Source organism: Austrofundulus limnaeus, unplaced genomic scaffold, assembly GCF_001266775.1.
Source record: "Austrofundulus limnaeus strain Quisiro unplaced genomic scaffold, Austrofundulus_limnaeus-1.0 Scaffold38, whole genome shotgun sequence".
Lineage (NCBI taxonomy): Eukaryota > Metazoa > Chordata > Actinopteri > Cyprinodontiformes > Rivulidae > Austrofundulus > Austrofundulus limnaeus.
The window spans coordinates 180,703-202,982 of NW_013952440.1; the positions used below are offsets into that span (position 1 = coordinate 180,703).

The following is a 22,280-nucleotide window of genomic DNA, read 5'->3' on the forward strand; positions in this document are numbered from 1 at the left end:
TCCCGTGCATACTGCCTGCTTAAATGTTCACTACGTCAACTCAGAACTTATTCGGCAAATGTGATTTCATCTCTGCTTTTGTGCATTAACTCTATTACAGGATGGGGGAAATTGGTCTTGGTGGAGGTTTGCACTCTCCAAGTGCTTCTAGTTTAAAAATATTTTAATAGTATTTTGGTATAATTGATTTCACATTTAGCCTGTTGTACACGTAGTATTTTTTAGTGTTTATAAGAGGACCTATTAAATCGCTGTTTCTATACAGGAAATACCAAGTAGAGCTCAGTTGTCTGTAATCGGTGCTCAGCTGTAGTAATGATTTGTGAATGCTGTAGTGATGTTTCATGTTTAGCTGAAGTTAAACACAAAAAGTTGAAGTGAATTACAACTGGCCCTTTAGGGCCACCATAATGCTCATGTGGTCTTCCCTTACATCCTCTGTTTGAGTGGATGTGACCTGAAAACATAATCAAATTTTCATACAAACCTACAAACAGAAACAACCTAAAAAAGGCAAACAATAAATTATAATTCAGTTTAATTTATGATAAGGTAAAATGACTTTTACAGAGATAGATTTTTATATGCCACACCTCCAATTTAAAAAGTAAACACTACAGCTGCGTTTGAGATTCATTTTATTTATTCTCAGATAACATAATAATATTGCCACGCTGGTGCATTACAGAACAAAAAACGCTTATTGCTCCCAGTAACTACAGAAACCCTTTCTTCTTCTTTCCTCAATCATTCAGTTTGATCAATTCTCCACATTTTTCACAAAAATCTCCCAAAACATCAATCCCTGTGGTGATCTGCTCCTTCAAACATTGACAGAAATACAAAAAAACTCACATATTTGTTTCTGTCAGAGCTATAAAAACCTCAGGATGTCAAAACCTGCCATCCAAGCAGCCAAAAATGGTTCCAGTACTGAATAAAGACGGGGAAATACATGTAGTTTACACATTACACAATGTGGTTCACATTTAATAAAGAATGGATAAAATCTGGATGAATGGCGCTATATCATAAAGTATACACAGTACATGATATATATTTACATACAGTATATTGAACAAGAATGCATTTTAAAACATGGGCATTTCTAGTTTTACACCATACTTCCCAAAACAGGACAATCACATTAAATGACATTAAGACAGCAAATTGGTGAAATTATTCAAACATGACATATAGAAATTTAGAGTTTCATTTAAAAAAAAGGAAAATGAAAAAGAAAAAAAAATTAATGGTGAAAAATGACAGTGGATTTATGCCTTTATTCAACATTATATCTAAAAACCTAAAATGGATAAACAAGAAACAAATTGATTGTCTGACTGATCTTTTTGTATTTTTTTTTTTACACTTTGGTTTCTGAATTTTTTTTTTAACTACTTCTGTTTTGACTGAGCCGGGTCTCCTGACAAATCTACACACACACAAAAACAAACACTCCAAAAATTAAACACTTTAACGTAGGATATAGGTAACTATTTCATTGGCATCTATCTGGTTAGTAGCCCAATAAACAATATAAAATGTGAGTTCTAACAATAAGTAGAATACTATATTTTACAGCAATAACTTCCTCTTTTGTAAATCCTCATAATAAAATAGGACTCTCTGATGTCTTTTGGAAGGAAATAAAGATGTGTGTGACTGTCTCTGTGTGTGTGTGTGTCGGGCGGAGTGAAGGGCTCTATAGGTTGCTGAAGAGCTCGTTCTTCTTGGTCCAGTCCATGGGAGGGGCCCTCTTGTTGGTGCGCTTCTGGTGGGTGAGCTCTTTGACCTGCTGCAGGGTGAGGTTCAGAGCTGGGATGGTGTCTGTGAGCAGACCCTGAAAAAATTAATTAAAATAAAATAGTGAGAAAATCAGCCTGTTTCTACAAGAGCACACAAAAAAATTAAAATTAAAATGGCGCACCTCCGGCGGGGTGCTGGTGGTCGGGGTCGTGAATGAGGCGTTGGAGGAGGCGTTGGAGGGCGAAGGACTGACCGACACCTTGGAGTTCCTCTGTCTCCCCTTCAGATCCCTGCTGCCGTTCACCTGAAAACACAAACATCAACATCCGGTCAAATTACGAGATTATATGATCACACACGTTAAGAAGCAGAGACATTTCTCAGGCAGTGTCTGACTTCACCACATGGGGGCAGTTTGGGATTTCTGATGTTCTAAAACAGTGGTTCTCAATCCTGGTCCTCAAGTACCCCCATCCAGCATGTTTTACTTGTTTCCCTGCTATTCAGCAGGTCTTCAGAAGATTGTTAATCACTCAGTCATTCAAACCAGGTGTGTCAAATCAGGGAAACATCTAAACATGCAGGATAGGGGTCCTTGAGGACTAGGGTTGAGAATCATTGCTTTAATACATGTTATCTGAATTATTATTTACAAAAAAATGGCAAAGAATCAATGGCTTCCAGAGGCAATACTAAATAAATATAAAACTGAGTGAATACTATATTTTGAAAATGTCTCATCAGGTTCAGAAAAGCTCTTGAGGTGTTGGTCAACATTTAAAGCAGTGATTTCCTGATTTGACACGCCTTGTTTGAATGAATGAGTGATTAACAATCTTCTGAAGACCTGCTGAAGAGCAGGGAAACAAGTAAAACATGCTGGATAGGGGTACTTGAGGACTGGGAGGGGTTTAGCGGTTTCCCTGCTCCAGCACACCTGATTTGAATCAATGGGTGATTAACAAGCTTCTGCAGAACTTGTAGAGGCTATTTAATCACTGACCCAGGCAGGAGCAAGGAAATCATTTAAAACACAGCAGCCCTAGAGGACCAGGATTGAATACGCTTCATTTAGAGGACAATAAACGTCACTCAGACTTGTCCACTGAACTAATTATTTCATAAAAGAACAGGAGTGTGGTATAAAAACCAGTACATTTTTATTTAAAATAACTAGAGTTGATGAGAATGTCTAAACTTCATACCAGCATGGAAATCTTTGGCATCATAGATTCTGACAGTAAAGCACAGACATGGGAGCTTTATAGTTAAATTAGGTTGGGACCCTGTACTGTAAAATCTTGGACATGGATGAGTCCTTCAGCCGAATAATGACCTCAAACTTATCAAGGCTATAAATGAGTGTCTAAAGAAAACAATACGTTAAATACAGACCTCAGTTCTATTAATTAGTGGTTCCTAAACTGTTTTTTTTTTATCTTCGGGTAAAAACAAATCCAAACAGTGTCTTTATTTCTAACAAACTGCTCAAATAAAAGATAAAACAAACAACCTCACATAATTCACTAATTATGCTCATTCATGACTTCTGTTCTCATTTTGTATCAGCTATAAGAAAAAAAAAGCTTATTGTGCCTTAGCGAGGATATCTGCCTTTTTCCCATTGCACATGATCTCATGTGGAGTAGAGGGCCATTTCAGGCACTTAGAGGTTAAGGTCCTTGCTCAAGGGCCCGGAGTGGGTTTCCAATGACACTGTTGTTGTCAGTCCAAAGAGTTCAACCAACCAGTGACCTTCCAACCACAGATTTACCTTCTCTAACCCTCTCCCTTCACAAGCTCTCATCAGTTGTTTTCATTGGGTTTGATTTCTGGAGATCATTTTACGACCCAACATTCGGTTATTCAAGACCCAGAGTGAGGTCCTGACCCCAGATTTAAGAAGTGCTGCTAAAGAAACTCTGTGGAGGGGCAGCGGCATAGAAACCTGAAGGACTTTGAAAGTTTTTATAAAGAGGAGTGGCCCAAAGTCCCTTCTGAGTGGTGCTTCTGACCAACTACAAGAAACCTCGGTGCTCGCCACCTAATGTGCCAAGTCATGTTTCCACCATTTGCTTAAAAATTCCATTTTTTTCACTCAAAAATGGGGAAAACAATTATAAACTTTTACTATTTTAATTTTTTCCAAAACTGCCACGAAAAATAGAGAATTTAATTGAAAAAGAAAAGAAAGAAACTTGAGTATTTGGACACAATTGGCAACAAAAGCCTCCTGGAGCGTGACGATCAGCCTTTGCCTTTCTGCTTCATTGAACATAAAACTTGTAAAACCTGTCAGCGGGTCAGATTTTTTTCTTTTCTTTTTTTTAACCTGACAAGCAACTTTTCCTTGACCTCCCTCTCCACCTCCGCCCCTCTGCGCTCTTTAATAACGGTTACACAACAATGCGTGGAACTGATAAACACACAGTCGAGCCTGTCGGCCTTGTTCTCTGGACAAAAGCTCAGCAGCGAGCATAAATACAATAGTTCCTTTTAAATTTATGTGAATCAAAATCACCAAATATGATCAAAGACTGGTGTATTTACATGAAAATAGTCGCCCTATAGTCCTAAAAACCTTTTCTTAGAATGATGACTCAGTAGCAACAAACAAATGCAGATTTTAGTCAATGGAAGATAGTGAGAATCAGGTGGAAAAAAACACTACAAAAGTCACATTTAATGACTTAAAGGTCACTAAATGTATTATTTTATGTCATTTTAACTAACTAGTAAAAATAATCAAGCCTTTACAAATGCAGTACTTTCTAATATATTTTACGTAAGTAAAGAARATTTATTTGACTAAAAATGACAAAAAATTAATAAAAACAAGAACATTTTAAAAAACAGAAAATGAAACTTAATAAAAGTATTTTTTGAACAATGTAAATTTTTTGAAGAACGGATTTGTTCTTCATGGGGTTTATAATGGGTTTGAGGTGCCACCACCATCATTTGATTTGAAGATCTCAAAGTCCTGGATGGACAGAAAGGCTTCAGAAGGTCCAACATGTATTTGAGAGCCTGACCGTGAAGTTCCCTAAAAGTTAAAACCAAAATTTTAAAATGATTCCTCAAATGCACAGGGAGCATGTGCAGGAGTCATGTGGGCGCTTCTGTTGGTCTTAGTTAATAACCCCACTGCAGTGTTCTATAGGCTGAAGGCGTGCCAAGTGAAAAGGCTGTTACAATAATCTCAACAAGAAATAAACGCGTGGACAATCATCTCTCATTCCTTTTGTGACACAAAAGATCTCAGCTTCAAAATATTTTTTATATTATAAAAGCAGTTACGTATTAACGTTTTACAACAACTGTCGAAAGACGATAAACTGCCAAAGACATTCAGATTTTTTGAGTTTTAAAAGCTGATTACAGAAGTTTTATCATCAGGGGCAATAAGAGTCTCAGTATTGTTTCATAAAGATGATGTCAAACATTACTGCAATGTTTTAGGGTATAAAAACAGTTAAAAGAGCATCGGGCCCAAAACTGGACCTTGGGGTACACCACAAGACAGCGGAGTTAGATCAGAGGAAACCTGATTCAGAAAAAACAGTAAAAGATCTTCTAGATAAATAGAAAGTAAACCAGTTTGACACAAACACAAACAAATCTCTCAGTCAGAGTGATCCACAGTAAGGCTGATGTTAAGTTTAATAAAACTAGCACAGTGTAGTTTCCAGAGTCTGCTCCCATCAACAAGCCACTAAACGCTGTTTCTGCAGAGTGCAATTTGCTAAAAAAAAAACAGACTGAAAACTATCCATAACATCATTTCCCTTTAAAAAGCATTTCAGTTGTTCTGCTACAACCTTAAAAACGGTAGTTTGGAGATTTACGATACTGAGGCTAATATCGTTAAAATATCCTAATAATTAATCATTTACCATCAATAGCAAAGTCTCTATTATAAATTACATGAGAATCATCGCACACTGTGACCAAAACAAGCACCTAGCTGCATATTATCTTGAGTTTTATGCCTGTTTAGTGGAAGAATTAACCCAGTTGTGTGATAACACTGAACAAAACTGTCTTCTCCCCTAAAACTTTTACAACATCATGAATGTTTATTCCTTCTAATAAAACAGACTCATCGTTTAAACCTAAAAGTGCCTCATTTTATCATTTGGATCAAAGTCGCACAAAAAGTAACTTTCACTTTAAATACACGAGACACCATTAATGTCGTATTATGTAACTTTATTAATTGTGAGTGTTTTTAGGTTTAGTATATTTGAAGTTGTTCAGAGATTAATGGAAAACTCATTGGGTGGAGCTTCCAAACACAATGAGCCTCTAAAGGATCAACAATAGCAGGAAATACACGTCTGTGATTAATAACTCACTTCTCTGATGTGCCACACAACATAAAAAAAGAGGCTGTGTGCCTTTTAGGTTGTAGGTGTACTCAAACTATTATTGTCCTCCTGGCTGCTGGCAGGAAGGAGAGGCTGGATCTGTGAGGAGGGAAGTGGCCTCTGTGGGAGATTCATCATCTTCAAAGCTCAAACCTTGGCCTCGGTTCCAGAGCAGATTTTCAACCCGAACACTACCTCTGTGTGCTCTGAGATGTTGTTTCTGGTGATGCTTACCTTCTCTTCCACCTCTCCGTTAGCGATGGGCTCCGGCAGTGGACCTGTGGAGGACAAAGTTACACCACGGTCACTTATGGGCTCCAAAGCATCGTCTCTTAGCAGCTCATCTTTCCCTTCACCGACGAGTCGACTTGATGAATAAATTTATCCTTTATCCTTCACGAGATGGGGTCTACTGCTCCTTCAACTCTTTAACCTCACCTTCCATGTCCCCCTGATCTTTCTCACAGCCCTAGTGAAGACAGAAGCTGGTCGTTCTGAGGGGATTTAAGTCCTCTCCTCCTCGTTGTTTTTATGTCTCTGACTCTGAGAGGAGCCTCTCCGAGTCCTAACAGCTCCAGCTCGGAGCCGAGGGGCCACGTCTGAGTGGGCGCCGTGGAAAGCAAACAAAGTGTGGGCCTGTCGGGCTGCAGTGGTGTGTGTCGGTGCGTGAGGAGCGAGCGGAGGCCGGTGGCCTCTGAGTGGGCAGTTACCTGGGAAACACCTGGCTGAAAGTCTGTTTTATTATTTCTAATCCTGAACCAGAAGGTGAAAATACTAAACCAACACTAATATCTTTATGTTTTGCTTTTATTAGCGCCAAAATGTTCTGATCAATATAAAGATCAAACACACATAAAGCAATAAAAAAACATAGTTTTACACGAGGTTCAAGCAAAAAGATTGTGAATAATGAATATCTTACCTGTAGTAGATAACTTCAGTTTGGAGAAATAGAGTTCACTTTTGACCCGATTAAACTGAGCTGGACAATAAATACAGTGCTTAGACTGTGCTTAAAGTAGCCCTTAGCTTGTCAAATTTGTATTTCTTCAAACTGGGAACATTCAAAGAGCTAACCTTACAGCAGGTAAGACATTCATTGTTCAGAAGCTTTCCACAGAACTTCAAAAGATCTGAACTATTGCTTTAAGGTTGGTCATGAACAGTGAACAAATCAAATGGAGTCTTTTAGATTTCAGAGCAAGTCTATTTGTACTTACTGCAGTAAAAAAAGACATAGACTAGCTTCTTGTTTTACTTTAGCCCACTGATTATTGCACATTTGGTTTGAAGGATCCACCCTCCAGGAACCACTCAACCATACAAAACAGTTAAAAAAATTAAACCATCTTTTCTTAAAACAAGTATTTTGTAGATGTTATCCTTTTTGAGACTCGTAGTAGCAGCCTGAGCACATATGATTTCTGGGGCGTGTTTAACTACTCGTGTCCATTAATGAACAAGTACAGTGGGAAAAACATCCACCTTCATACCTTTTCTAGCTTAACGCTTGACTTGATTTTGTTAGTGGTCTCTCCAGGTAAAGTGGTGGTACTGAACTCAGGCTGAATAAAAAAAAAAAAAAACAGCTTCGAAACTACATTAAGAACTTCACTACAGCTCCCCCYAAAGGTAATGTCAGGTTTATCAGGACAAGAAAATGCAAAAACACCCAGAACTTCTAACCTTTCTTTTCTGATAAGACAGCAAAACAAAGTTATCTCTCCTGTATCAGTTCAGGGTAAATTACTGGCTTTGAAAAAAACAGCTTGTCACAAAAACAATAAAACGAAGACTCTGACAGATAAGTAATAGCTGTGCTAAAATAATCAGATGATTCTGTTTTAAAGAATTCACTCAATTCACTTTATTTTTAAGCTAATTTCCGGTATCAGGTCAAAAGCAGCTCCAGGCTTAAGCCTTTAAACTTTACAAACAACCTGGTTAGAGAGTGCAGTCTGACTCTGATCTGTCTGATCTGTTGTATTTATGTCTAAAAGATTAACTTTCCCTGCAGGGCATCAACATCATGGGGGAGCAGGAAGTGGCTTAGTGTCTGTGATCCTCAGCAGAAAAAATAAACGAAGGAGAGAGAGCAGGGGAAAAAAGAGACAGACGAGAAAAAAAATGAGGCAGAGCCAAGAAACTGACAAACGTTTAAATTCTGCAACTGTTTCCTAGAAACAAGAGAGCAAAAAGAGGCCCGCGGTGTTTAATATTAGCATTGCAGCTCCTGAATAAACATGAACCCGACGTTTCAGTCGATCGCCTGGCCAGTCGACGAGAAGAGAGGGAAATCTCACCGGTGAGGTGCTCGAGGGTGGGGGACACCCTGCACCTCTTGAAAAAGGCGTCCGTGTCGGGGTCCACCACCAGCAGCCGGACCTCCGACCCGCCAGCTTTAATGGCAGCGACCACCTGCGAATGTGTCTTCCCTTCCACTGGAAGGCTGTTCACCTGACAGGAAAAAAAAATTAGAATAATATTTTTAAAATGTAGAAAAATTGGAATTTCTTCTAAATGAAACCAAATTTTTCCTATGAAGAAATGAGGGGACCGATTTCTCCTGAAAAAAAAAAAACTAAAGGCAGAAATTCCTGAACATTCTCCAAAGTTTTTTTCCCCCTGTCCTTGTCACGTTTATTTTTTTTAATTTTCTTGAGTTTATTAGTGGAGCAAAGCTGTGACAGCTGCATTTAACTCTCTGCCATGCACCAGCTGACTGTCCTGGTGTAAAATCTCCATGGGAAAGCATGTGAGAAATGTCTTGAAGGGTGTGTGCGTGTGTGTGTGTGTGGGTGTGTTTAGGTCGTAGGGTGGATGTGCACGTCTAAGCTGCAGAGGAAGCTAGACAAAAGCTGCTTGGCCAGTTAACAGCAGCAACAATGGCTGTCTGCTCCTCACAAAGCCCCCCTCTGCTCCTCAGGGGGCGGTGTGGCTCTCTGGGGCCTCCTCAGGGACCGAAAACGCCAACTTGAGGCTTTAAAACGTGCTTCTAATCATTTCACTGATTCAATTTGTTTTTGTTTTATTTGATTTGTGAGAGCTGGTGGTCACTTTTCTTTTTTTTTCTTTCTTTTTTACTATCAAAGTCAGCCATCAATGTTGATTTGAATGTGTTTCTTCACGGTTCATGCTCCACGTTGACATTTCTACACACGTTTTGCACAGAAACTTCCTAAATACAGATTTCTTTAGAGCTTTAAGGAACTTTTTGGCAAATGTTTCTTCAGTCTTAGAGTAAAATCCTTCAATGTGAGAAATGACAAAGTTATGATTTAAAGATAACGTTACACGTGACTTCACATAATATCAGGTCTTATTTCTCTGTGTATGTTAGGGATGACTCTCAGCTACTACCACATACAATTTGAGCCCAGTTTCATATAAACTGACTGAACAACAGCAATTTTTGTCTATTCTAATTATCTGTCACGGCCACATTAAATCAGTTTGTCTCTAAAACGTACACACAGTCCTTATATTCTGGGAGTATCATTCGAATGCATCCAGTGGTTCATGTGATATTTTGCTAACAGACACCAACAGTTATAGGCGACTATCTTGCACATTGTGTAGTGCTTGGAGTATGTGTTGTGAATGACTCACAGCTACACAGCAAATTTTAGCTTCAAATCTGTAAAAAATGACAAACTTAAATCCAGTTTTGTGTTTTTTAAAGTCAGCTGACTGTGGCAGCCATCTTGAATCAGACTGACTTCAAAAGTTAATCACTTGTAAACATAAATCCAAGAATTACTTTAAACCTATCAATGGTTCAAGAGATATTTTGCTAACAGACAAACACGCAAAAGCATGATCGCCGTTATTGCCTTTTGCCAGGGAGGCGATGATTAAACTATTTCTTCAGATGGAGGTTACTCAATGAGCAGATAAGATTTGAACTATCCCTTTATTCCCTGTTAATTTAGGATATATTCTTCCTAACATTTCTCAAACCTGATCCCGGTGCTATAAGAGACAAAAATATTTATAAAAATATATTTTTCATGACATGATTTTTAATTTAAAGCAAAAATAATAATAAAAAAACAGATTTAAATAAAAAAGGTAAATAAAGTCCTGTGTGATTATATATAACATGATTCATTATTTATTAAAAAAAGAAGACATGAACGAGGAGAATGAATAAAAATCTCCACGAGGCCTGATCACACCACACCGCCCCATTCTCCTCTATTTTAGTCGAAGAAAAGAAAAATGACTCGGAGGCCGACTGGASCGGAAGTGACCGATCAGGAAACGCCCAGAGGTGGACTTCTGCACAGTTTCTCTCATTTCAGCACTTTGTATCTCTTCGCCCTTTAATCCCATCTGATAACTGACCCATCAGTGGCTCGCAGCCCCACGTGGTCTTAGGAGTACCTGTACTATCCGGTCCTTGGGCTGCAGGCCGGCCCCCTCTGCCGGAGAGTCCTCATCCACGGCACGGATGTACTGGCCCGGCCGCGCCCGCTCGCTGTGCAGGTTGAAGCCATATCCGTTGGGGCCACGCTGGATCACGCAGAGACGCGGCCGCAGCTCGGCACGCACCTCCTGGAAGAAGACAAAACGTTAGCGGCCTGAGTTAGAACAGCTGGTTCCAAACATACAAACAAACAGAAATCCAAACAGAGCTACCTCCACCATGGGCGTCTGCTCGGGCAGAACRAGAGGCACAAAGATAACCGAGAGCTCCTGAGAGTCGTTTACCATAAATATGAAGCCGAGGGCGAACATGCAGGTGGTCGCTGCATGCTGGTGTGTTGAGCTCGCTGCGTTTTTAACTGTAAAACTGTAAGCTGCTGCTGCGAGGAGCCTATGTGATCCCAGGCCAGGAAGGAAGTGGGGTCTCTGTGATTGGAGGTGACTGTAAGTCTGTTGGGAAGGTTTGAGGGAGGATTTTGTGGACCAGTTCCGGTGTGGCTCTCAGGACAATAGAAGCTGGGTGTTGACCTCTGACCGCCCCCCCCCCACCCTGTCCCCTTTCTGCTCCGGGGGATGGCAGGAAGACTTCAAGCTATATTGTAATCCAGGAAAAAAATGCAGAAACCTCCTTTCCGCTGTACAAAATGAAGCAATTTCTTTATTTAGCAAAAAGAGGGTTGGAATGGTTTTGTCATCAAAGAGGTGAAAACAAAGTTTGGCGTCAGGATGAGCTATTTTCCACAACTAAAGCTGCTTTTTTTCACATTGGAGCCACTGAGTGTTCCCGCCCTCAGTCAACTAAACGCACAATGACGCACCTGGATTAATATTGTTAGTCAGAGAGAATGGCTCGCTTTTCTCTAGAAAATATGGGTTGATTACAAGAGCCTAAAAGGATTAAGTGTTTACCTTTTAATACCTGAGGCAACATTTTCTTTCACAACTCAGCTCCAGTGTAGAAATGAGTGACAATCTACACCACATCCACCAAACTATCTTTTTACCAAAGAAATAGAGGGATTTTTTTTTTCATTTTCAGGTTTGACAGAAAATGAAATGTTAAGATCTGCTTTAAATGAGCTGAATGAAAGAGAAACAGAATAAATAAAGAGGAATTGCTACAGCAGGGAAATTTTTCTAAACTGGAAACTTCACTTCCCAGAAATATTAAGAGAGACGACCAAAGTTGTGTCTAATCAACACAAACGTCTGTGGCATCCCCCACCGTCCCCAGGCTCACCACAGAAAGTTGCCAACTTACAAATCCTGTCTTTTGAAAGGTTAATTAACAATTAATTTCTTACCTGCTGTAGATACATTTTTGATCAAAATCTGTTTGAAGAAACAGAGTGTATTTTTGATCATATTGATGAGCTAATGGCTAAGATGAACGATTTCCAGCTGCAACACCAGTTTCAACAGTTTCAGTTAAAACTGCTCAATATATTGTTTGAAAATCGTCATCACAATAAACATGGGCCACATGGCAAGGCCTGCAATGCAGGAGGCAAATTAAATCAACGTGGTACGTATGTAAGGACTAGTCATTGCACTAGATGGTCGTGTGTTACGGCTTTTATTTTGACAGGTTGCTTCCCGTAAGCGGGCGGCTTTGTGTCAAAAAAAGCTAAGACTTTCATTTTGTTGTGAAACTTCTGAAACAATAACGGCAATGTTTTTTTTTCCAGAGAGGAAAACAATGAGGATCTTTGCAAAAATGAAGAAGATAAGCAAATTCGCAGAGACCTTGTGAAAAATATGTAACATTTGGTGAAAGCATGACRGAAACAGAAACTAAGGATAGACACAGAGGCAACACGTTAGTGATAAAACACAATTTACATTTGCATATGACAGAATGAAATGTACTCAGGTCCCAGCACAATAAAAGATAACAAGAATAACTCTTAAAAAAAACCTACATGTTTCACAGAAAAAAAAAAATTCGGTGCAGGTTTATCGTCAACGAGATGGGTGAATAACTTCCCAGATTTAAAGCATAATGCAGAAATGAAGGCGTATATAACAATATTCACACAAACTGCTATGAAAGTTTTGAGACTGGAATCRTTTAAAGATGGCAGTAATCCACTTTAGACTTGGCCTTGCACAGATTAGCCATTAGCTTGTGAGTCCAGTATAAAATAAACCAAACTGAGGTTGTTTAGGAAGCTATCTAGAACAGGTAAGATATTAACTGTTTAAAACCATTTTGAGAAATGCACTTCAAATGATCTGAACCACCTAATCATGTCAATTAACTCCAAACTTTCTGGGTTTAGGCTAATAGTTAGTTTATTATGTTTTGATTTATTAAAAGAAAAAAACTAATGGTTACAAAGCAAGACTGGATTTCCTAATCTGAAAAACCAAACTAATAAATATCATAATTAACACCTTTAATTAAAAAAATATGAGGATGAAATAAGAAAATATCCAAATAAATAACAGCTCTAATGTTGGACAGTCCAACAAACTGTTATTTCAGTCAAACTACCTTTSACGCTGCATTTTGTCTTTACTGCCAAGAGAGTTGGACAAATAATGAATACAGATGTTGTTTTTCCCATGAGCCTTTTCACTTTGGCCTCAACAAGCTGGCAGGTCAGACTCCAAACAGATAACTTATCTTTCAATCAATCAGTCAAAGACTGCAGCAAATCCCAGCATTTAGCAGAAATAAAGTATTATTTCAAAGATTACTTCAGAATCGAGGCATAAGRACTGGGAGAGTTTGCATCTGTAATCTTGGAATCTGCTGAATGCACACAAGCCACACCGCTCAGATCTGACACAAAACAAAGTGTAACGTAACGTTTCAGAGGACGGCCGYGTCCGGCAGAACGTTCTGAGAAAGACTGAAATTGAAACGAACAAACCAACTGTGCCGTGACTAAACAGAGCGTTAGTTTCAGCTCGGCCTGGATCAGAGTTTGTGTTCTTCTTGCTGACATTTTATCTATTTTAGCTGGATTCTCACACCCATAAAAGCCTGTGAGAGTGAAGGACACGTGGGAGGAAAACAGATTGAATCATCTGCTTCTGATGCCTCCTCAGATGCTCTTCGGTTACATGAAGCCTACAGAGGGGTCGTGAAAATCCTGAATTTTATTTGCAACGTGACACCGTCTTATCTGCATGCAGTTTTCYATTTCTGTTAGAACCCTGTGAGATCTGACTCACTCAAACACTTCATTTTCATGCTTTTTCCTTAAAGGATCAAAGTCACAGGCTGTAATTTGCATTGTRAAATTAAAGGCCTAGCCTTTTTTTAAAGCGGGGCTGTCAAACTCTTTTTTCACCAAGGTCCACATGAGCATTATGGTGGCCCTGAAAATGCCACTTGTAATTAACTTTGACATCTTGTGTTTTGATTTTGACTGAACACGAAACGCCACGTTCCTCGTCTCATTTGCACAACTGAGCACCGCTAACAAACAATACCTGAGCTCTACACGGTATTTCTTGCATAGAAACAGCATTTTAACACATTCTCTCATAAACACTGAAAGGTACTATATGTACGACTGACTAAATGTGAAATAAATATTCAGAAATACTATTAAAAGTAAAAGTAAGATAGTTTTAATTATTCTTGAGTTGTGGCGAGTAGTAGCCGCCATCTTGAATTCTGAACTTGGGAAGTCGGGTGTTGCTCTGACAAGGAATTCCTTCCGGAGAGGCGTTCCTGACTTGTAAGTGGAAAATTCCCACTTCCCAGTACAACAGGGACACAGCAAGTGTAGGAGGTGAAAATCCAGCTAAAYKGAGATTTTACAGGGTGAATTTCATGGCTGCTGGCTACTTTTGAACCCTGTGAACCTCCAAYAAGTGKTGGRCTGCTGTCAGTTTRYGGRTAAAATAATTAACATGCRTYATGGGAGATGTAGTTTATGGTCAATGCTGTCCTTAAAGCAGYGTACGCTTATTTTAAAACATTAATACATCTTTGAAGCTCTCGCAGGCCACATAAAATGCAGTGGCAGGCCACATTTGGCCCACAGGCCTTAAGTTTGACACATGTGCTTTAAAGGAATGCATATCACCTGCCTCTTTTCATGCCAGAGGTTTCAGCTACGATTGTTTCGTGTTGACAAATAATGGAGTTATAGCTGCTTTTGTCAAACCTCAAAAACTGCACGATCTATTAGTGCTTATGTGTTGGGGATGACTAAGATAAATTTTAGCTTTATTGCAAATTTCACTGAAATCCATCCACCGGTTCGTGAGATATTGCGCAAACAGACACGTCCAAGAATTAAAAAAAAAAGGCAAAAGTTTTGAAATGARCACACTTTCTGTGACACTGAGGGGAGAGGAAGTGAAGTGCAGGAACTGTTGACACATCTTCCCTCAGTCTGCTTCCCTCTGCTAGTTCAACTTCCTAACATGAAGGAGAAATCAGCCTCAAACGCACACGTTCATGAAGRCAGTCTGCATGAGGATAAACTGTCAGAAACAGTTGAACGGGAGTCGTGTCTGACTTGGATTAGTCAGGAAACCATCAGCTCTGACTGRAACTCAAACTTTAATAAACTTTCAAGCACAACTAACCTGATAAAGTTACAACTAAGYTCATAGTAAACAAACCGAAGTCATTATTAACAAAATGGACAAGCAAAGTCAAACTGTTTGCTCAGAGCCTGGATTGCATAATGATTGTTTCCACCGACACAAAAGTTCATTTTTGTCAGCCTGACTTTTATGTCTGCTGCAGATTTTCATACAATGCGAGAGAATAGTTTGAATATTTTTGTTTTTAAGATGCGATTCTATTTAAAGTCCATTTCTGGGTTTCCTCAGGAAGATATGGGAGATTAGATAAGTTTAACTTATAGGCAAGACGTGAAAAGCAGCAATGGAAATAAGATGGGTGGACTCATGAAATATTATGAATGTTAAGTTTTTTTTACAATAAGTAAAAAAATAAAAACGTTTTCAATTTCAAGGTTAAATTTATGTTGAAAAACATCACCTCTGAAAGATGTGACAAACATCATATGATATAGCAAAAAAAAAAAAAACATAACATACAGTGCAAAACTTACCTTTTGTAACGTTTTTTATAGGAGAGTGTTCACATCAGGTTGAAAATTGAGTCATCTTAGTTAATTATTTAACTTGTTGAGAAATAAAACAAACAGTCTGGATCAAATCAGTGGGTCAAATGTTAGTAACTGAAGTTCATTACATTGAAACAAGCAGTTTGTTTTCTTCGTTTTGTCCTAAACCAGATTGACTAATTGGAAAATTTATGGTCTTTAAAATAATTCTTCATCATAATTACTAAACTGTGACTGAGCCAACAGTCATTTTACCCCCAGCCTGTCCTGCTGATAATGTTCAATGGAAGAGAGCCGCAAAAAATTCAGTCTCTGGCATGAAAAAAAGCAATCTGTGTGTGTGTGTGTGGATACGTTTTTGCTACATTGTGAGGACCATTTTCCAGAAAAAACACAGCCTTGCGGGGACCTAATGCTCCTCGTAGGGCCCAAAGCTGCCGATTGTAGGTGGGGGATTAGGTTTAGGAGATCAATGCAAGGTCCCTGCGAGGATAGAAAAACAAACGTGTGTGTGTGTGTGTGTGTGCATGCGTGTGTGCGTGTGTGTGTGCGTGTGTGTGTGTGTTGTACTCAGCCGGCTTTATAATTGATATTTTTCTCACTTGGCCAGCAGTTTGATGTGTGACCACAGGCTGAAAAAAAAAAACACATCCAATATATCTGTTACTGTTACTATAATACACATGTGTCAAAGTCAAGGCCCATGGGCCAAATCTGTCCCTTGATTATATTTTATCTGACCTTGAAGGTAATGCTTTAAATGTGAAATAGTTTTATGGTTTCTCTTTTTGTTAATGTATTCATGTATTTAAAGCCAAGAAAATGAAGCGTGAATTTTTCAGTAATCTTTGTTTTTAGTGTGGAAAGAGGAACAAGAATCAACTTTATTTATTTWTTTTTGTATTGCCTTATTTTAACGTCAAACAGATTGTTAGTGAGGGTTTTCTTACTTTAGCTGATTTGTTGGATTTTGATTAAATGTATCTCGAAGAAATAATAAATTTAAAGGTTTTTGATAAAGAGTAAAGCATAATAAATTAATGCTATTGATGGGTCTTTATCTATATTTTTCTATATGATTAATTAGATTTTTTTTCAAATAAATATTGACAGAAACTGGCCCTTGGCTTGGATTGAGGTTTGAATTTTGGCCCCCTTGTGTAACTGAGTTTGACACCATGCTGTAATGGAGATAACTCTTCACTACTATTATCTGTAGAACTGATGATCATCTGTCCAGTGATTCATGAGATATTTTGCCATCAGACACCACTCTGGTGTGTGTTTTAGCAGCTCCTCTGGTATCCAAACAGCAGACATGCAGTGACCTAACAGCTGAACTCTGACTGCAGCAGATTTGTCATCTAAAGCAGTTATTTAGTATTTTCCTCCTGTACTCCCTCTCCTCCTTGATCCCCATAAACAACCACCAGTGAGGTGACATGCTGCTGGAACCCTTGGGTTACTCAGTGACTCGTGGTTCTTGTGATTGTCGTGTGTGGGTTTTCTTCGATAAACTTTAACATCCTCAAGGTTGGAGTCAATAAAAGTTTGATTTAACCCCCTTTTCTCAAACTATAGCACAAATTTTCCTGTGTTCTTGAGGACCACTTTCTCAGCCAGGATGGGGGTGTTGGATTTCAAGTTGGATCATTGAACCAGCTGCAAGACAAGTCAAAAGAGGGGGAACAAAGCATCCTATTGTCCCCCACCCCCCGACTTTTATTTGGGCATGGGACAAAATGGCTTTTTAAAAGGCACCAAAGAAAGGTTCTGCTGAGGGTTCCCATTACAGGTGCCTTTTTATGGGGCAAGGCCTGGAAACAGAAAAGTAATCAGTCATCCCAGCAGGGATACCGACACTGATAAGACCAAACAGACTGGTCCTGATTATTGAGGRCATCAATCACTTTAGAAAATTTGTTCAACTTCTGCTCAGTCTTCATTTTTTAGGCTCCCTCTTTATAAGAGATCTTCACCTTCAGACTGCAGTTTTACTTGTGGTTCCTATAGTTTTTAAAATTATAGGAAGAGCTTTTCTTTCTGTTGTCAGGCTCCTCTCTTAYGGAGTTAACTTCAGATTTTTAATCATGAGGCTGACACTTATGTCTACTTTTAAAACGAAGACTTGAGACCTTCCTTTTTGGTAAATCCTATGGTTAGATTTAATGTAGGATTTCTTACTGCTAACAACATTTCCTCATGTTTCTACATGCACAAGTTTTTCTGACAATTAATTGAACACTATACGAGTTTGCCCAACTGTCTACTTCTTTAGATAACTTGGTATTTCATAATGTACTGCGTAGAACCCATAAGAGTTGAAGAGAGTGTAACTGAATCTAAATTGGATTTATGATTTGCCATGAGAGGACTTTTGATGTGAACCGGCGCTACAAAARTAACATGAATTGAAATCAACGGATTTTACATTGAAAGAACACCAGGATCAGCCCTGAGCTGCCTGCTGGTTCCTGCTCCATCCCACCATAAACCAAAAAGTCAACAAGTTTTATCTCCTCAGCCAGTCTTCCTGTCTTTGACCCCCTGTCCCTGCAAAACCTGAATGAGCCCAACAAAACACAAGTTCCTCGCTCATCGTCTAATCCTACAATGGTAAATGTAACGGTAATGTCCAAAAATAGAAGTTGTGCCTCTGAATGCTGCAGTTTGGGGTCTCGGAAAGCAGAACAAACAGAAATTATCTACAAGGAAGCACGGCACGTCACGTTTATTGTGGTTTTACYGTAACAACTTAAAAACCTCAGTTCCTCCTGGTTTGGGGACATGGGTTGATTCTAACATGCCAATACTCTGAGTCATGCTGTCAGATTTAATCAGCCTTTACTTTTGGGATGACAACAGATGATGTGTGATGTTTGAAACTAAGAAAAACCCRATTAAGGAAGAAGTCCTGTTTTGAGAACCAAAGACTTCAATCAATTGGATTAGACTGTACAGATTTTATTGCAAACTTTTATGTAACCAGCTGACTGGGGCCTACAATTTTAAGGTGGTAATTCTAAAAATAAAAGTCATAGACATGAAATCAARCATACACTGATCAGCAGTAGACTCTAAAATCACTTTTAGAGTAAAACTTGTAGTTTTGTTGTACAGGGAAATAATCTGTGGAAGGGATATGAGCTGATGGTGGGGTGTGTGTGTGTGTGTGGGGGTCTATTTTAGGGTGATCCTGGAGTTATTTCCCCCTCCACTCCCAGGCAGGGCGTGGTGGCTCTGCAGYTCATTGTCCGACTGGGGTGGTGAGCCTGGTGAAGCGGGAGCGTGGAATGTGCCATTGTAGAGTCTCCGTTCAGAATCCCATGGGACCCAGTCACCACCGACCCGACCCACCCACGCAGCGAGAGTTCGGGTTGCGACTCTGACCTGGGCCGCGGAGACCTGGGCTGCAGGGACAGCGGCTCCGTTGTTTGGGACAGTGTTCATTACAGCCCTGATCAATAACAACAGACCACTGTTTCCTGCTGGATTTATTCATTAATGTTTGACATTTAGATAAAATGTGAACATGCTGCTAAAAAAGAAAAGTTAATACTGATTCGCTGTGGCGGCCTGAGGGTTAAAGAGATCGACTTTAAACTGTGTAAACAACTGAAGGCCAGGAGAGGACCTTTGTTGCCCTACCCCCGTTTCTTCCTCTGCTCATTTCCTGACTTTACTYTGCTGCTTGCTGTGTAATAGGAAAACATCCTAAAATAATTTCAAAAGGTTCCAACATTACTAATTAGTTTTATTGYATTTCTTTGAACACGATTAATCTGTGCTTACATATTTTCCTTAAAGTTTCAGTAATAATAGCTTTGTGTTCTTACACACTAATACTATACACGGCCACACCAATACATGTACGTGAATGGATATGAAAAAACACACACACAAAGCAAACATAAATGCAACGCACGTCCAAGCGTCTGAACAAACGCCAAGTGACGGTGTGCAGCTGGTCAGAATGAATCATGGAGTACATCTGATCCTGTCAGACAGCACTTCATTACCGTGAATAATACCTGGCTTTGTCACAATAGCTTTGATAGTAACCAGACTCCCAAAACGCAGCCAACCATCCACCGGACAAACTGTTTACTTTGAGCCACAACTGAGAGTCTGCTGTTGGAACAAAGTACTAAATGTCTATTGTCACCAATCTGACTATAGATGTTGCTTTCATTGCAAAGAGACAGTGAGACTGATGTCCTCCCATCAGTGGTGCCTGCTGGGCTGCAAGTCAAKTCCTTGCAAGTCGGGTTAGGAAAGAACCAAGATGAAGGAGGTGGGAGAATCCTCCACCGACAACAATGACAGGAAACCAGCCCTAACGTCCTGAGGCCTGAGCTCGGGCCAACTCTCCCCTGAACCGTCCTGTTACTGTAGGTGTGGTCATTAGGGCCTCTAATGCAAATAATCATAGCAAAGATTACGTCTGTTCTAATAACAGAGGCTCTCAAGCACCAGCTAATCCTTAAACAAAATGTTTTATTTACTTCTTTTAACCAGGTAAATCCCATTGCGATCAAAGTTCTCTTTGCAAGGGAGGCCTGGGCCTGAAGGCAATCTAACATGCATGTTTTTGTACGTGGAAGGAAACTAGTGTACCCACAGAAAACCCATACAAACAAGAGGACAGCATGCAAACTTAACAAAGAACCCAAGCAGGTCCAAAACGGGGATTGTACCCCGGACCTTCCTGCTGTGAGGCATCAGTGCTAACCACTGATCCATTGTGCAGTCCAAACTGTTACAACTTGCTTGATGAAATACCCTGAAAAAGGAAGATGGGAATGCAAGGTTACTGTCACTCATGAAGAATAGCGATGCACGATATATTGGCATTAACATCGGTATCAGCCGATATTGATCATTTTTTAGAATATCGATCCGGTAAATAAAACTTGGCTGATCGTAACGTCCGATATTGATTTCCCACATTTTATCTTTGTGTTTCTGTTTTGGGAGGCGAAATGTTTGGTCGAGTAGAATCTGTTTGATCATGATAGTGTTAGTGACGCAGCACAGCCAGGAATAACTGAAGTACAGAGTTATGTCAGAGGTCTGCTTGTTTATTTACAGTATTAAAAAAAGACCCAAATGTGTTTGTGTGTATATGTATACCAGTGGTTCCCAACACTGGTCTTCAAGGACCCTCTATCCAGCAGGTTTTACTTGTTTCCCTGCTATTCAGCAGGTCTTCAGAAGATTGTTAATCACTCAGTCATTCAAACCAGGTGTGTCAAATCAGGGAAACATCTAAAAATCACTGCTTTAAATGTTGACCAACACCTSAAGAGCTTCTCTGAGCTTGATGAGACATTTTCAAAATATAATATTGACTTAGTTTTATGTTTTTTCTTATTGCCTCTGGAAGCCATTGATTCTTTGCAATTTATTTGTAAATAATAAATCAGATAACATGTATTAAAGCAGTGATTCTCAACCCTGGTCCTCAAGGACTYCTTTACTACATGTTTTAGATGTTTCCCTGATTTGACACACCTGGTTTGAATGACTGAGTGATTAACAATCTTCTGAAGACCTGCTGAAGAGCAGGGAAACAAGTAAAACATGCTGGATAGGGGTACTTGAGGACCAGGGTTGGGAACCACTGATGTATATAAATAATTTGTGTTTATGTAATATCAGTAAATATCGACTATCGGACAGAAAATCGGCCAACAGCAATAATTATATTGGCAGGGGTAGACATAAGGATATTTTTCAGGTTGTCCGTTGACAAAACCTGGTTGTCCGCAAAACATTTTGGTTGTCCAAAAGAATTTCAAGTAAATTGTAATTTAACAAGTATATTGTTCTGTAGACAAAGTTTATTATATATAATTGTTCTCAGTCAGCCAGGTTGACAGGAGCTGCATGAATAAAATTTCCTCATTCTCTTCTTTGAAATAGAGTTCAACATTCATAAGCTTCTTTCTGCTCATAGGTCAAACATTTTCACTTACATAGGAGTATACTGTGTACATAACCTTATTATAAGTTACAGTTTAGAGTTCTGTTCGGATTTACCAAGTTTTATCTCCCGTTCATTTTTACAATGACGAACACCCGCGACAGAGGACTTTAATTAAGGTCTTTTTTGCTTGGTTGTCCACCGGACAACCAGGAGACAGGATCTGGTTGTCCGAAACRAAAATAGGTTRTCTCGGACAACCTAAACAATGGTTATGTCTACCCCTGATAGGATACTGGTATCGGCTAAAATTTTCGTATCTGTGCACTCCTCGTGAAAAATAAACCTTTTCCGAAATGTTTGGACTGTACCTTTAAATTCTTAATAACCAATGAGAATGCAAGACGTGTGATGCTAAATATACAAACAGACTGAATCTCCCCTCACAACTGCTTGATTTGAGTGAAAACATGTCTTTCTGCTCAGAAGTCCAGCATGACTATCAGCTCCAAGCTCTTTAATTAGCAGCTTTTATAAGAACAAGTAGATTAGAGGAAAGAAGTGACAAACGCAGAACACTTCGACACAAAGTCTACCTCATGTCTTGCTCAATGCTTCGACTGTGTGTGTCTGTGTGTGTGGTATCCTTGGCGGTGATATGTAGTTGTTTACGCTAACAAACACACACACACACACAAACACACACACACACACACACACACACACACACACACACACACACAC

General features: G+C 39.3%; 1 protein-coding gene across 1 annotated transcript in view; it reads right to left on the bottom strand.

The window, feature by feature from the left end:
* Positions 1-621: 621 nt before the first annotated feature.
* nherf1b (NHERF family PDZ scaffold protein 1b) overlaps positions 622-22,280 on the bottom strand; it is a 27,896-nt gene continuing 6,237 nt past the window's right edge. The window contains exons 2-6 of the mRNA XM_014006882.1: positions 10,506-10,676; positions 8,423-8,576; positions 6,354-6,397; positions 1,931-2,053; positions 622-1,843 (exon numbers count right to left, since the gene is read on the bottom strand). Coding sequence (XP_013862336.1) covers positions 1,706-1,843; positions 1,931-2,053; positions 6,354-6,397; positions 8,423-8,576; positions 10,506-10,676 — 630 coding nt within the window. The 3' untranslated portion in view covers positions 622-1,705. The remainder of the gene's footprint in view (positions 1,844-1,930; positions 2,054-6,353; positions 6,398-8,422; positions 8,577-10,505; positions 10,677-22,280) is intronic.